The sequence below is a fragment of the Terrapene carolina genome, unplaced genomic scaffold (genome assembly GCF_002925995.2).
Source record: "Terrapene carolina triunguis isolate 2854851 unplaced genomic scaffold, T_m_triunguis-2.0 Scaffold85, whole genome shotgun sequence".
In the NCBI taxonomy this organism is placed as follows: domain Eukaryota; kingdom Metazoa; phylum Chordata; order Testudines; family Emydidae; genus Terrapene; species Terrapene triunguis.
The window spans coordinates 34,068,310-34,083,072 of NW_020664436.1; the positions used below are offsets into that span (position 1 = coordinate 34,068,310).

At 42.7% G+C, this 14,763-nt stretch overlaps 1 protein-coding gene across 1 annotated transcript in view; it reads right to left on the minus strand.

Moving 5' to 3' along the window:
* Positions 1-594: 594 nt before the first annotated feature.
* Positions 595-14,763, minus strand: part of FNDC1 (fibronectin type III domain containing 1) — a 135,447-nt gene continuing 121,278 nt past the window's right edge. Inside the window, exons 16-20 of the mRNA XM_024203564.3 lie at positions 14,186-14,265; positions 10,140-10,169; positions 7,036-7,197; positions 4,166-4,288; positions 595-2,504 (exon numbers count right to left, since the gene is read on the minus strand). Of these exons, the coding sequence (XP_024059332.2) occupies positions 2,389-2,504; positions 4,166-4,288; positions 7,036-7,197; positions 10,140-10,169; positions 14,186-14,265 (511 nt within the window). The 3' untranslated portion in view covers positions 595-2,388. The remainder of the gene's footprint in view (positions 2,505-4,165; positions 4,289-7,035; positions 7,198-10,139; positions 10,170-14,185; positions 14,266-14,763) is intronic.

A 14,763-nucleotide genomic window follows, 5' to 3' on the forward strand; every position in this document is an offset into this window, starting at 1 on the left:
GTTTCTCCCCATACTTCCAATACAACCCTGACTGCCCACTAAGCTGGGGGCTGCAGAGAGGCAATGATGGAATTTTCTCTGCATCCACTTGGGACTCTCTGACTCCAGGTGTATCTCCAGTAGATGACTGAAGGGAGCAGATTGGAGCAGATAACCCACCCCATGTGTTTGAATGATCTGAAATCATATTTCACAAGTGCTGCAGTCTATGAATGTGCAAACTATAGCACCCATTGGTTGGGGGCATAGCGGACTACCATCCATAGACCGTGGGCCAGATTCTCAGCTAGTGAAACTGAACATAGTTCCTTTGAATTCAATAGTGCTATGCCCTTTTACACCAGCTGGGGATATGGCCCATGATGTGGATGTACATCACACAGATTTAATACAAGAGAAAATCTATTTTGTTATGGAACATCCCCCCAAGTAACCCTATGTGAAATCCTGGTCAAGTTTGCACTCACATACACTTCCTGCCTTAATACAAACTGGCATCTTCTACTCTTCCAAGTGTGTGTTTGGGGCATCATGCAGCTTGATCCTGCATGTCAGACTACCTGGCGCAGACAACCAAAAGGGATGCAATTAAAAAAAATGGAACAATATATCATATGTTTATTAGGGAAAGAAGCTATATTTAAAGATCATATATTTGGCACTGCATTGAAGCAAAATAAAATGTGAAAACAATTCAATGTTCAATCCCAGCACCACTGTGAAAATAAAAGCTCTTTTAATAATCACTTTAGTTACTTTTCTCCCCATACATTTACAATAACTACAAAAGCGGCTTATAAGATATTAGTCGTATATGGTATGTAAACTGGAATGAGAGTGACAGATGATCAAGAGGTTGAATTTGTCCCCCAGGTATATTGCTATTTTCCCAGGCCGTCAGAATGATGGAGTCTTTTTTGACGTGAGTAAAGGCTTATAAGTTGTAACAGTGAAACAGTATGACCACAAAGGCTAAATCCCTTGGGGTCAGAGTAAACTTAATGCTACTAAGAGAAAGAGTAATATGGCAGGAGAAATTACTTCTGATGCATACTGAAATTCTACATTACTGCCCGCTTCCCAAATAAGGTTTGTAATCCTGGCTAAAAATCAGGAGCGCACCTCCCAGACACACCAGCTTTTGCTTCTCCACCTTTGATGGAAGACATGCTGTGTGGTCTGCCCTTCTGATGTGCTTTAGAGAAAGAATGACGACTTTCACACCTCATTCACATGATGGACCGGAGTCAGAGGAGTTTCGTGCTGCTCAAGCATCCTAGAGGTGTCTGTTTTGTTTAGAAAATAAGTTAAAACTTGTCTGCAAGTCCTGTGTTATCTCACTGTGCCTCCATTCACACAGTGAGATTTAATAACTTCACAAGGAATAAATAATACACAAAGATGATGAAAATGAATCAAACAAAAACTGAACTCAGCTTTTTAAATAGTACTGGACAGAAAGTTTAACTTAAATGTTGACACTCTGCTGATACGGCACCTATGCTGGTTTATAATGCAATTTTAGTCTAGGTAAAAAGATTTACTCCCATTAAATATCCAGTCCTTTGGTTTGCTAGGAAGCTGTCACAGACCTTTGCACACTAATAAGAAGAACAAAGTTCTTTTCATGGTTAATATATTGTGCATAGTAAAATGTTTCATGGACTAAAAATCAGAAGACCTATTAATTAACAGCACCTTTTACATAAAAATCCCAACCATATTTATCTAGTGAACAAGAAAAACTCAGCTTCTCTATGTAGTACTTTGGACATAGAGTACTGTATTATATATATAAAAAGGCGAATTTACATTGTGACCTGGTGTTTAGTCCAGCAATGGGCAAACCCACCAGAGAAGTTTTAAGTAGAATATATTCCCTTTGGTGAATGTCTAGCAACTTGGCATGATTGTATAGTAAAACTCAGAAGCATGGAACTCTACCAGTTGTAAGTGATGGAGCATTCCATTAATAACAATGAAAAGTGTTTAGCATTCCATTAAGCAAGCACAGCATGCTTAGGTCATTCCTGCAGGATATATGCAACTTCCAAGTTTTCGTGACCAGTAAAGTTTTAGGTTTCACTGAGCACTGCTTGCACCCATTACAACCACATCTCCATGCCTTTTAAGACCCAGAGAAGGAAAGTAGGGCACCAAATTCAAATCCTGTCCCAAGCCGAGTGATCAAACAGCACCACAGATTTCAGCTGAGAAAATGTGTACAGTATTTGGTTTGGTTGGGGTCTCTTGAGCAACTGGTCTTAGTTGGTTTCTTTCATGTTTTATTCTTTTCCTAAACAACTGGTCACAGTCTTCCAGTACAAGTCATTTGAAAGGCATGGTTGGTGCACTCTCCATACGATCTGCAGGTGGACTGCTACATGGTTACCATTTCCCTGGAATCGGCACGCCACACTCATACCAGCTGACATAGTAGTAAGGTGTTGTGTAACCAATGCGCCCAAATGACACGGGTTCCTGGCGATACTGGCGATAATACCCTGTTGGTGGAAAAAGGGCAGCGGTTCAAGCCAAAGGCAAAGTAACTTGACAAATGACGTCTTTGCAGTACAGAATATATGATATATAGTATATAGCACATACAGTACATCTCTACCTAGATATAATGCTGTCCTCGGGAGCCAAAAAATCTTACCGCATTATAGGTGAAACCGCATTATATTGAACTTGCTTTGATCCACCGGAGTGCACAGCCCTGCCCCCCCGGAGCACTGCTTTACCGCGTTATATCCAAATTCATGTTATATCGGGTGGCGTTATATCGAGGTAGCGTTGTAGTTACCACAACCAAAACTAAGGCATAGGAGCCACTTGTTAATCCCCAAACTTTGTGAGAAGTAGGATTGTTAACCCCGATGCTCTAGCTTGCTTCAATTTTGAATGATTGCATTCTCCCTACATACATTTCCTCTACAGTTTCAGTTGGATTTACAGTTCTAAATATCTAACTATTGTGTAACTATGCAGTCTCTGCTGTTAAAGAGCTTTTGCATTTCACTCCAAAAGGTGTCTGAATTTCAGTAGAAGGTGAAGTTATGCCTCTATATAAAATTTGCATATCAATTCAAGCTCATGAAGCACTTTTGGGTGAAAATGCCATAGAAATGTTAAGAGAGACTAGGTAGATGAGGTACTATCTTTTATTGGACTACCTTTTGTTGGTGGAGGGTTCAAACTTTCAAGCTACACAGAGCTCTTCTTCAGGTCTTCAGAGTTCTGTGTAGCTTGAAAGTTTGAACCTCCCATCAACAGAAGTTGGTCCAATACAAGATATGACCTCACCCACCTTGTGTCCTTCATATCTTGGGACCAACACAGCTACAATAAAACTGCAAATAAAAATATAAGGCATTATTGTATCTTAAAGGGTTCAAGACAGGATTCACAAATATTACTTTTTATAACAAAACAAGGAGGTAAAATTACATGCAGCAAATATAGAGTTAAACCCCACTTTTTTTTTAAACTGATAGCCCCTTTCCCTCATCTGTATAAAGAATGTGACGGCTCAAAGCATTAAAGACTCTCAACATTCTTTCTGCATATTTTGTACAGTGGAACATCTGAAATGTTGATTCCTGCGCCAGTTGTATAATTTGTGTGTTTTACATCTCTGCTTCTTAGAGCTAGTAATGTATGGCTGGATTAACAATCCTTATTTTAAATAGAGAAGTGCAGTATGATTCTATGACATCTACATGTAAGTGAATATTTCAGTTTCTTCATGGGAACCCAAACCTTAAAAAACAACAACAAACAGGGTAAGATGAAAACCAATAATGCTGAGTGAATGATTAACAGCAGTTTGTAGACCCAGGCTCTGAGACTTGCAGCTGCAAGTTGTTTTGGGGTTTTTTGGCAGTGTAGACATACCCTACGGGTTTTTTCTATTTTCTGTCTTATTCCAATAATTTATTTGCAGACTCATCCTCTTTGTCTGAACTTTCACAAGCTGTTGTGGTTTGCAAATTATTATACTAGGACATCACACGATACAGTCTCACAATCTGTGGTGTCAATCTGGTTCCTAATAAAAGTGATATAAATGTAGACAGGGAGGCAAAAAACCTCTTAATTCTATATACTGGGTGAAGTGCAATTCCTCAGCTTTCATTTCAGCTTTCCTTTTTTTTTTTTTTACCTTGAATGGTGGGCAAGGCTTCTACATATGACTGAGGCCCTGTTCTTCCATCCATGTGTGAATCCACAAACTGGCAGTGGTCCTCACCTCTCCCCCAGCTATCTCCAATGCCGTAGAATGTATCTGAAAGGTGACATACAAGATTAGAACAGACACATACTGTTGTTTCAAATCACCTTATCTCAGCCAATGATGCTTTCCTGTTTCCAGGAAAATAAAGATGGGAGAAAATGAGATACTACAATGATGAGCAGCAATACACCAGTAAATAAAAATATAAGAGGTGAAGAATGCTACATTTGCCAATAGGAATTAAGAGAGAGAGAAAACTTTGTAGTTTCATTAGGAACATTCCCTATGCTAGAATCATAGGACTGGAAGGGACCTCAAGAAATCATCTATTCCAGTCCCCTGCACTCATGGCAGGACTAATTTTATCTAGACCATCCCTTGCAGGTGTATGTCTAACCTGCTCTTAAAAATCTCCAATGATGGAGATTCCACAACTTCCCTAGGCAATTTATTCCAGGCTTAACTACCCTGACAGTTAGGAAGTTTTCAATATCCAACATAAACCATGCTTGCTGCAATTTAAGCCCATTGCTTCTTTCCTATACTCAGAAGTTAACAAGAATAATTTTTATCTTTCCTCCTTTTAACCACCTTTTATGTACTTAAAATTTGTTAGCATGTCCCCTCTCAGTCTTCTCTTCTATAGACTAAACAAACCCATTTTTTTCAATCTTCCCTCATAGGTCATGTTTTCTAGACCTTTAATCATTTTTTGTTGCTTTTCTCTGGGCTTTCTCCAATTTGTCCACATCTTTCCTGAAATGTGGCACCCACAGCTGGACATACTACTCCAGTTAAGGCCTAATTAGTGTGGAGTAGAGCAGAAGAATTACTTCTTGTGTCTTGTTTACAACACTCCTGTTAATACGTCCCAGAATGATGTTTGCTTTTTTGCAACCATGTTACACTGTTCACTCATATTTAGCTTGTGATCCACTATGACCCCGAGATCCCTTTCCGAAGTACTCCTTCCAAAGCAGTCATTTCCCATTTTGTATGTGTGCAACTGATTGTTCCTTCCTAAATGGAGTACTTTGCATTTGTCCTTACTGAATTTCATCCTATTTACTTCCGTCCATTTCTCCAGTTTCTCCAGATCATTTTGAATTTTAATCCTATCCTCCAAAGCACTTGCAACCCCTCCCAGCTTGGTATCATCCACAAACTTTATAATTGTACTCTCTCATTATCTAAATCACTGATGAAGATACTAAACAGAACTGGACCCAGAACTGATCCCTGCAGGACCCTACTCAATATGCCCTTTCAGTTTGACTGTGAACCACGGATAACTACTCTCTGGGAACAGTTTTCCAGCCAGTTATGCACCCACCTTATAGTAGCTCCATCTAGGTTGTATTTCTCTAGTTTGTTTATGAGAAGGTCATGTGAGACAGTATCAAAAGCCTTACTAAAGTCCCTGGAATAAGTAATTTATCAGAATTACAGTACAGATTATAGCAGAGGAAATTTCAACAAGACCCGTTATTTTAATGTGTTATGAGAAAGTAAAAATAGCCCCAGACACTAGTATTGCTAGGTTGACAGCACTCTCAAATTTAAGCTAGAAACTGTGAAGATAGGTCTCATATACAGGAGCTTTACTGTTCTGGTTGTTTGCATATTACTGTCATGGACCAGGATGTAGCCCAGGGATCGGCAACCTTTGGCACACGGCCCGCCAGGGTAAGCACCCTGGCGGGCCGGGCCGGTTTGTTTACCTGCCGCGTCCGCAGGTTCGGCCGATTGCGGCTCCCACTGGCCGCGGTTCGCTGCTCCAGGCCAATGGGGGCTGCGGGAAGTGGTGCTGGCCTGGCGGGCCGCGTGCCAAAGGTTGCCGATCCCTGATGTAGCCAGTCACATCTAGTGGTTAGAGCAGGAGTCAGGAACCAGAGCTAGAATCAGAGTCAGGAGTCAAGCCAAGGGTCAGAGCTGGAGCCAGTAGCCAGAGGTGGGGTGTAGAAGCAGGGATATGGAACAAGGCAGGGTGCTATGTTGCAGCCAGCCTAGGATCCACTTAGTTCCTCAGACAACTTCCTGTTCCTTCTTCTGGCTTACATAGCAAGACTGAGCCAATTGGAGAGGCTAGATGTCTCCTCCAAATTAGGAGCTTTGTGGGCGGTGTCTCTGGTGAGCCAAGATCCATCAGCCTACACTCCCTGCTGGTACCAGCAAGCTGTCAGGTGGTGGTTGCAGTCTGAGGACTGCCTGGGACCCGCAGAGATGGGCATGAGACCACAAGTCCTCACGAATACTCGTTTATACATGTTCTTGAAACAGTACAAATATTTTGCTAAAACCCCCAATAAAACACTTTGAAAAGCCTAGGGGATAACCCCACTCAACATTCCCTCTCACTACAACCTATTATTATGGCTACAGTTATACAACAGCCCTTATTGAACACCTACCAGCTTCTGGATTTGCTCAAACAATTGCTGCACTACCATGTATCTAACCTGTCCAGAGAATCAGTCTCCTCTTTTATCCATTCTGTTGTTCTCTATTGTGTATTCTGCAATCAATCCATGTGTGGACTTCCCATTATGATGTCAGAAGTTCTGCATGAGTAACGAGTACAGAACATTTCAGAGAGAGCTGTATTATGATTAGAGAGTACAACTTTGCTTTCAATGTGCAAACTGCTTTAGGTTCCTATCCTTAAGAGCTAAATGCTGCCATATGTGTATCCAAATTGTGCCATCAGTTTAGCCATGTACTCCTTTGATAGGGTCAACAAGTGATGGATACAGTAAGTGAAGGGGTGACAGCACTGTAAGAATAATCCCAAAACATACCTTTCAGGTCATCACTGAGGTAAATCTTGTACCTCAAAGAGTTGCAAAGAACCACTCCCACAAATTTTCTGTACCAAGTGCGTTTCACATACTGCTTTCCACTGCAGTCTGAGTAGGTGGGATCATATTTAAAAGTGAAAGGGATCCAGATGGGCTCACCACCTTGAAAAAACAAAATAAAATAAAAGGTGATGCCTAGAGGGTCAGTCTTATATTTCAGCATTTTATCAAGATGAATGTCCTGTTACCAGAAGGTTCTGTGGCAGGTTAATAAACTGCCCTTTTACTCTGAAACAGCTGAGTTCAAAAATCATATTTAAGTCTCAAATGAAATAAAATTGATGTCTTAGTCAAGTCCCTTCCGGACATTTGTCATTAATGTATTGTTAAAATGGTGTAAAATATGCTTACATATAGCATATTTATGTGGATCAGAGATTCCTAGGCCAGAAGGGACCATTGTGATCGCCTAGTGTGACGTCCTGTATAACACAGGCCATAGAACTTCCCCAAAATAATTCCTAGAGCAGATCTTCTAGAAAATACATCCATAGAACTTCCCCCAAATAATTCCTAGAGCAGATCTTCTAGAAAATACATCCAATCTTGATTTAAAAATTGCCAGTGATGGCGAATCCACCATGACTCTCGGTAAATTCCCTTCATTGTTAGGAACGTGCATCTTATTTTCAGTTTCAATTTGTCTAGCTTCAACTTCCAGCTACAGATCATATTATACCTTTCTCTGCCAGATTGAAGAGCCCATTATTAAATATTTATTCCCCATGCAGATCATGTCAGAGATGGACAATTCCTATCCAGTCATCAAATCCATCCTCTCTGCAAGGACCCCATCTGACAAGATGTATCACAAAAGGGACCTTTCATGTATCATGTTAGCTATCACAGACTTACAGGAGCACTTGCTCTCTGCCTGTTTTAATTCAAACCACAAATGTGAAAAGATAAATTTGAACCACAAAATGTATGTTGAACAGTAAGAGATTCTATTTAACCGTCCCATACCCAATTCATTTTAGTGCACCTAGAATTGGGGTGTGGAGGAGTGGGCATCTTCAAACAATGGGTGGGCCTATATACAATACCATTGACCACTGCTGCAATACTTAGATGCAGTGGGTGTGCCCCCAGTTGCATTCATGCAACCCCACTGAAGTCAATGAGGTTGTATGGATGTGACTAAGGGCACAGTTTGCCCTGGAATATCAGCCTTAGTTCTTATTTCCCTTGATTTTGTCCCCAATTCAGCAAGATACTTAAGCACAGATCTAATTTTAAACAATGAACAGTCTCATTGCCTTCAATTGGATCACTTCTAAACCTAAAATTAAGCATAAGCCTAAGTACCTTGCTGAAATGGAGGCTATATGAGTGTAGGTCAGATCCCAGCGCTATCTGAATGCAGCGTCTTGTGGTTTAACATTACACCCCCCACCCCCCAAAAAAGTAAGTTTCATCACTAAAGAACAGATGTTGTGGAAAAAAATCTGCAATGGGTAACAGGCTTCAGTGTGGAGTAAAATCTGTTGGTGTTGTGTTAAAAAGATGAGATATGAAACCTAGAGGGCGCGCTCTCTCTCTCTCTCTCGCATGATGTGTGTGTGTATTCTGGGTGGAAAATTTGGCTTTCACCACAGAAGCTCAAGTTAAATCAAAACAGATTTGACACCAGCAAAAAAATAAAAAAAGATCTTTTGCTCAGTCTCAAATGAACTAGTGTCTTCTTCACTATGTTGCAGTGGTTATGAGCTACCACTTAATAATTATGTTGCACATGATCAATATTACAAATAATTGATTGTTCCTTTATATTAAATAATGGAATCCACCTTCCTTCTAGAATGTCTTTGTAGCAATATGTATGCAAGATAAAATAGATATAAGCTTACAATGTGAAAATGTTAATTTTCTTTCATGTTATTTCCTAGAGTCCTCTTTGTTTTTTTATTGTGTTATTGGCAACTGTTAAGAATGAGAAGTATGTTTTTTAAAATGTCAATTTGTCTTTCTTCCTTTTTACAAAGCACAAACATAGGGCCCAATCTTGCAAACACTTGCACGTGAGTAACTTTTACACACATGAGTAACTCATTGAACTCAACTGAAATGGACATGAATTCAACTGAATTGACCTTAATGACACTACTTAGGTATGTAAAGTTACTCAAATGTGTGTTTGCAGGATTAGGGCCATAAACTTCTCTATACAAATAAAGCAGTGAAATGTTCATTTCAAGAACAAAATATCACGAAAAGAATGCAGTTAAAGTTAATATTTTTATTCATCAACTTCCTGGCCCACATCAACAGTGCTCAAGAGAATCCTTGCAACAGCTGCTCTGAAGTAGGCCATGTGGTTTTCAGAATATAATCAGAATGCCTCTGGAAAATTATCTTCATATTAAAACACCAGACCACTTTTGGAGAATTATCATTCAAGACACAATTCTATCCCAGGTTCTTACTACCAGTCACCATAGCTCCACTCCAGATTTGGTTAATAAACTCGGACTTTATTACTTACAAGAAACCCCTCCTAAGTGAAATCATTTACTGTTCATGTAGAGGTGTCCTCCAAACTTGGTCTCAGTGCCAGTAAGTTGTTCCCATACAGTCTCCAATGGACTAGTGTCTGGTGTCTTGGGAGTCCATTACTTCCACCTTCATCAAGATCCTGGAACAACCCACCTCTACCCAGCAAGTCTCAACTCAACATAGTAGTTAGAGATGGAAAGGAATGATTAAATAATTCAATCTAGCCTCATGAAAGTGCAGGATATAGTCTCCCAATAAAGGGTGTACCAGGTATAAAACAGGTTCTACACTTGATTTTAGCCTAACATAATACACTTCATTTACAACACTTCTTTTAAGAGGTAATTGGCTTCAAAAGCCTGATGAGACTGAAACACAGATTCTTGAGGTGAATCAGGAGTTGGGAATTAACACAGTAATTTATATCACACTCCTCCCTCAAACTCTAATGGTAAGTAGTGTGTCATAGTGCCTAATTTTTACAATGCCCAGATTTGTTTCACAGGTTTTATAGACAATATCAAGAAAATATCAGTAGTGAGACTTACCAGGTGGTCTGACAATAAGCAGTGGATTATCTGTAAGAATGAAACAAAACAAAAAACCCAAATATTTTAGTGTTTTCTCTCAAAGACTAGTGCCTCCTAATGTTACAGTGTACTAGCTATATTGCAAGAAAGAAATATCAGCTTCAAAAAATAATTGTCTCTAGCTGTTTTAAGAACGCTGAAGATATAGGTTTCTGTTTCTTTTAAAAACAAATGGTGTTTAAGTTATAGCAATGTTTTCCACATTTGATGGCATGTACCTGCACTTGGATTATACCTTTTATTCTGATGGATGTTTAAACTGCAACAGGTTTTTTTGTTAAAATTAGTAAAAAAAAAAATACCCTCCTTTCTGTTAGCTTTTAAAAACAGACTTCTTTACTTCAGCCAATCAGAACCAGTTTAATCATGCAATCTTTTAAAGGTATACTGTGTTTTTCTTCTCAATATTCTACCTCATAGATCAATCAGCACCAGCCATCTATATAGGCAGATCATTTTGCTAAATCCTTCATTTAGGTGCCTAAGTACCAGTTTTGGGACCACTGTGATGCACATGCCCCCACCCTCCCAACCCTTTAGGTAGTTAAACCCCTCTAAATGCCTAAGTTTTCACCCTCAAAGGTTCCTAGGCACCTACACTTCTGCCTCTGGGTATGTGCACTGCTGCCTCCCTCTAGGCATCCAGATGCCTATCTCCTGCCTAAGACTCGGAGTGATGCATGAATTGGGGGAAGATAGCAATTGGCAGCCTAACTTGCCTGCAGGGCCCAACCTGAGTACGCTTAGTGGATTGGATCCTGCAGGCGAGCTCGTACAAAAAAAGCCAGGGGAGGAGAAGACGTCCCTCATAACTTTTATCCTGGTGGTTAGGGCACTCAGTTGGTATGTGGGAGACCCCTGGTTCAAGTCCCTCCTCTGCCTGAGAGGGAGAAGGGATCCGCCACCCAGGGAGGGTGCAAGGATGTTTCGCGCCCTAGGCGAAACTTCCACCTTGCGCCCCCCCCGAGCCCTGTGGCAGCTCTCCACCCTAAGGCGCCCCCCCCCTCGTGGCAGCTCCCCACCCCCCGGCCCTGAGGCGCCCCCCCTGCAGCAGCTCCCCCCCTCCGCCCTGAGGCGCCCCCCCCACCCCCGCGGCAGCTCCCCCCGGCCCGGGGAGTCGTGCGGCAGCTCCCCGCCCCAGCTCACCTCTGCTCTGCCTCCTCCCCAAGCACACCGTCGCTGCTCCACTTCTCCCGCCTCCCAGGCTTGCGGCGCCAATCAGCTGTTTGGCGCCGCAAGCCTGAGAGGGAGAGAAGCAGAATGGGGCGGCGTGCTCAGGGGAGGAGGTGGAGCAGAGGTGAGCTGGGGCGGGGAGCAGTTCCCCTGTGTGCCACCCCCCCCACTTGCTGCAGGCGGCCCTCCCCGCATCCCCCTGCCCCAGCTCCCTCCGCCTAAATGCCGACGACGACCGGGGCGGCTGAAGATCCGGCCGCCGCCGAAGGACCCGAAATGCCGCCCCCCGAATGCTAGTTCCCTAGGCAACAACCTAGGTCACCTAATGGGTTGCACCAGTCTTGCCGCCACCTCTCAGATCCTTACTCTAACCATCGGGCTACAGGACAGTCTCCTGTGGGGCTCCCTCAGTTTCTCCTGTTGAAACTGTTCCACTCTGGCTAATTAAAAGAGTAATGGGAGCGGAGAGCTGGATCCTGGGTCTCTCACATCCTGGGTGAATGCTCTCCTGGAGAGGGTACAGAGCTGAGAGCCACAAGCAGTGATAGGCACCTTCCTGCAGCCTAGACTTAGGCACCTGTATCTCTGTGAGAGGAAGGCTTACCACACACCCCCTCTCACTGGCATTTCCCTTGGCGAGCAGAGGCAACTCCACACTAGAGTGCTGGCTTTGGTGGATCACAGTCTAAGGTGCCTGTCTCTCCCCATTCACTGCATAGAGAGCCTAGGCTCCCAACTCCGTGCTGTTCCTGCAGTTTTTCACAGTGCCTAAAAATTAGGTGTCACAATGCTGAGGGTTACCATGCTTATGTCCCTTTGTGCATCTAGGCCTTAGTACTTAGATAAAACAACAGGAGCAATTCTTTGTATCCATCATTGTGATTTATATTGTTTCTTGAATTGGCCTTTCTTCGGTGTAAGATGCTTGAAGCCAAGGTACATGGTTATCTATTGTTTGGCAAAATTCCAGGGAACTTTCATTATTTGATGAAATAGAATGTAACCCACTGTTCTTTCTCAGTGCATTCTGCAAAGAACTTATGAAAAGCTGTGGAGCTCTTTACTGTCCCATTGAAGTTAATGCTAAAAATTCTGCTTAATTTACATGACCATGCAATATGCCTTTAAAATATCTGAATTCATTTCATAAGACCATTTACTTTATTGTGCAGTTTTAGTTTGTTTTGTTTCTATAAACAGAACTTCCATTGATTTTAATGGAAGTTCTGAGGCAGAGGAGGATCAGGTTAAATGGGCACACACAGAAGCAATCTATACCCATGTTGTCGTAGGGCCAAAACCAGTGACCCTTGAAGCCAATGGACATTTTGCTCAAATAAACTTTGCAGAGTTTGACCCCTTGTTAGTCAATAGTATGACGGGCCTGCAGCTCAGTAGAAGAAATAAAAGTGGATAAAAATAGCCCATTGAGTATACTATTTTTATAGAGTATATTATCCTCCAATATTCTATTGGCACTAAGAAATTGGAGCAGACTTCATCAAAGAAAGAAAAGTAGGGTTACCATATTTCAGCAAGCAAAAAAGAGGACGGGAGGAGCCCCGCCCCAGTCCTGCCCTAGCCCCGCCCCAGTCCTGCCCTAGCTCCGCCCCTTCCACTTCCCGCCCCCCTCAGGACCCCCAACCCTCCCCCTGCTCCTTGTCCCCTGACTGCCCCCTCCTGAGACCCTCCCCCCATCCTAATTTGCCCCCTAGGACCCTACCCCCTACCTGTCTCCTGACTGCCCCAACCCTTATCCACACCCCCACCCCCAGACAGACCCCCGGGACTCCCACGCCCCATCCAATCACTCCCCACCCCCTGACAGCCCCCCCCAGAACTCCCGACCCATCTAAACCCCTCTGCTCCCTGTCCCCTGACTGCTCCGATCCCTCTCCCCACCCCTGCCCCCTGACAGCCCCTCCGCTCCTTGTCCCCTGACTACCCCTCCTGGGACCCCTGCTCCTAACTGCCCTCCAGAACCCCACCCCCTACCTAAGCCTCCCTGTTCCTAACTGCCCCTTCCTGAGACCCCCCCACCCTAACTGGCCCCCCCCAGGATCCTACCCCCTACCTGTACCCTGACTGCCCAAAACCTTATCCACACCCCCACCCCCAGAAAGCTCCAGACTGCTGGTGCGAACGGCCGGCTGGTGATCTGCGAATGCAGGGAGGGAGGAGTGCTCTCAGCTGCAGGGGAGAGGAGGGGGAAGTGGAGGAGGGGCTCTCTCTGGCTGTCGGAGCCCCATGTAAGTGGCACCATCCGGCCGGCTGCCCTGTTAGCAGCGCGTGCTCTGCAGGGCGGGGGGGAAGTCCGGACATTTACAAATTCCCCCCGGACGCTATTTTTAACTCTAAAAGCCGGACATGTCCAGGGGAATCCGGACGAATGGTAACCCTAAAGAAAAGAGAACTGAAATTTGCCTGTCGGTGGAACAATTGTTTTCTATATCCCTCCCAGAAACGAGTACTTCCAGCCCTTCAGCTGTTCACAATTAGAAAGCTAGTTTATTAAGTGTCTGGACAATCTATCAAAGATGTATTTAACTTCCTATTGCCTTCACACCACTGAGTATTAGCTATCTTTTCTATTTTAAATTTAACTTTCCATTCCCTCTAAAGCTAACTTCCATTTCATTAAAACTTCCCATCGCTTCAGTGACATGAAAGAGTAGATACATTTTCTTGATTTTCTTGAAAACAAATGGTTTACCTGAGAATCTTTAAGCAGAAAAGTTCAACATCATAGTCATCACCATGGCTTTGGCCCTCGCCCTATCATACCTGTTATTAAGATCTCAACTTTAAATAAAGAAATAAGCAACACGTACCAGATTCTGTGATAAATGAGACTGAAGAGCTAATAGGCCCATAACCATAGGGATTCTTTGCTTGGACTTTAAAATAGTATCTACAATAAAAAGAGGAATAGAGCAAGCATTAAAAATAGTACTGATTCCCTGGTAACAACTCAGCTCTAAAGACTATAAAGATGGGTCCAGAACTGCAGCTAATGTAAACTGGTGTAGCGCCATTGGGCAAAAGGCACCAGTGAGTTTAATGGAGCTATAGCAATTTATACCAGTTGAGCAGCTGTCCCTTTGTTACATACATTTTCACAATAGTGAAAATATCCATGTTTGTTGAAGAAAAATAAATAATCCAGGCAATTATAGCCAGTTTGCATCAAACAGCGTGTTTGAAGGGAGCACTTGCCAACAGGAATGGAATAAAAGATAGAAAAGTCACAAGATATGTTGTGATCTCAGTTGCAGCAATGTAAATCCAGACTAACTCCAAAGATGTCAATAGCATTAACTCTAGATTTAAAATGGCATATCTGAGATAAAATTCTGAATTTTTACATTTCTTTAGAAATGGTATCATTTCTAGACTAGAAGTATTTGAA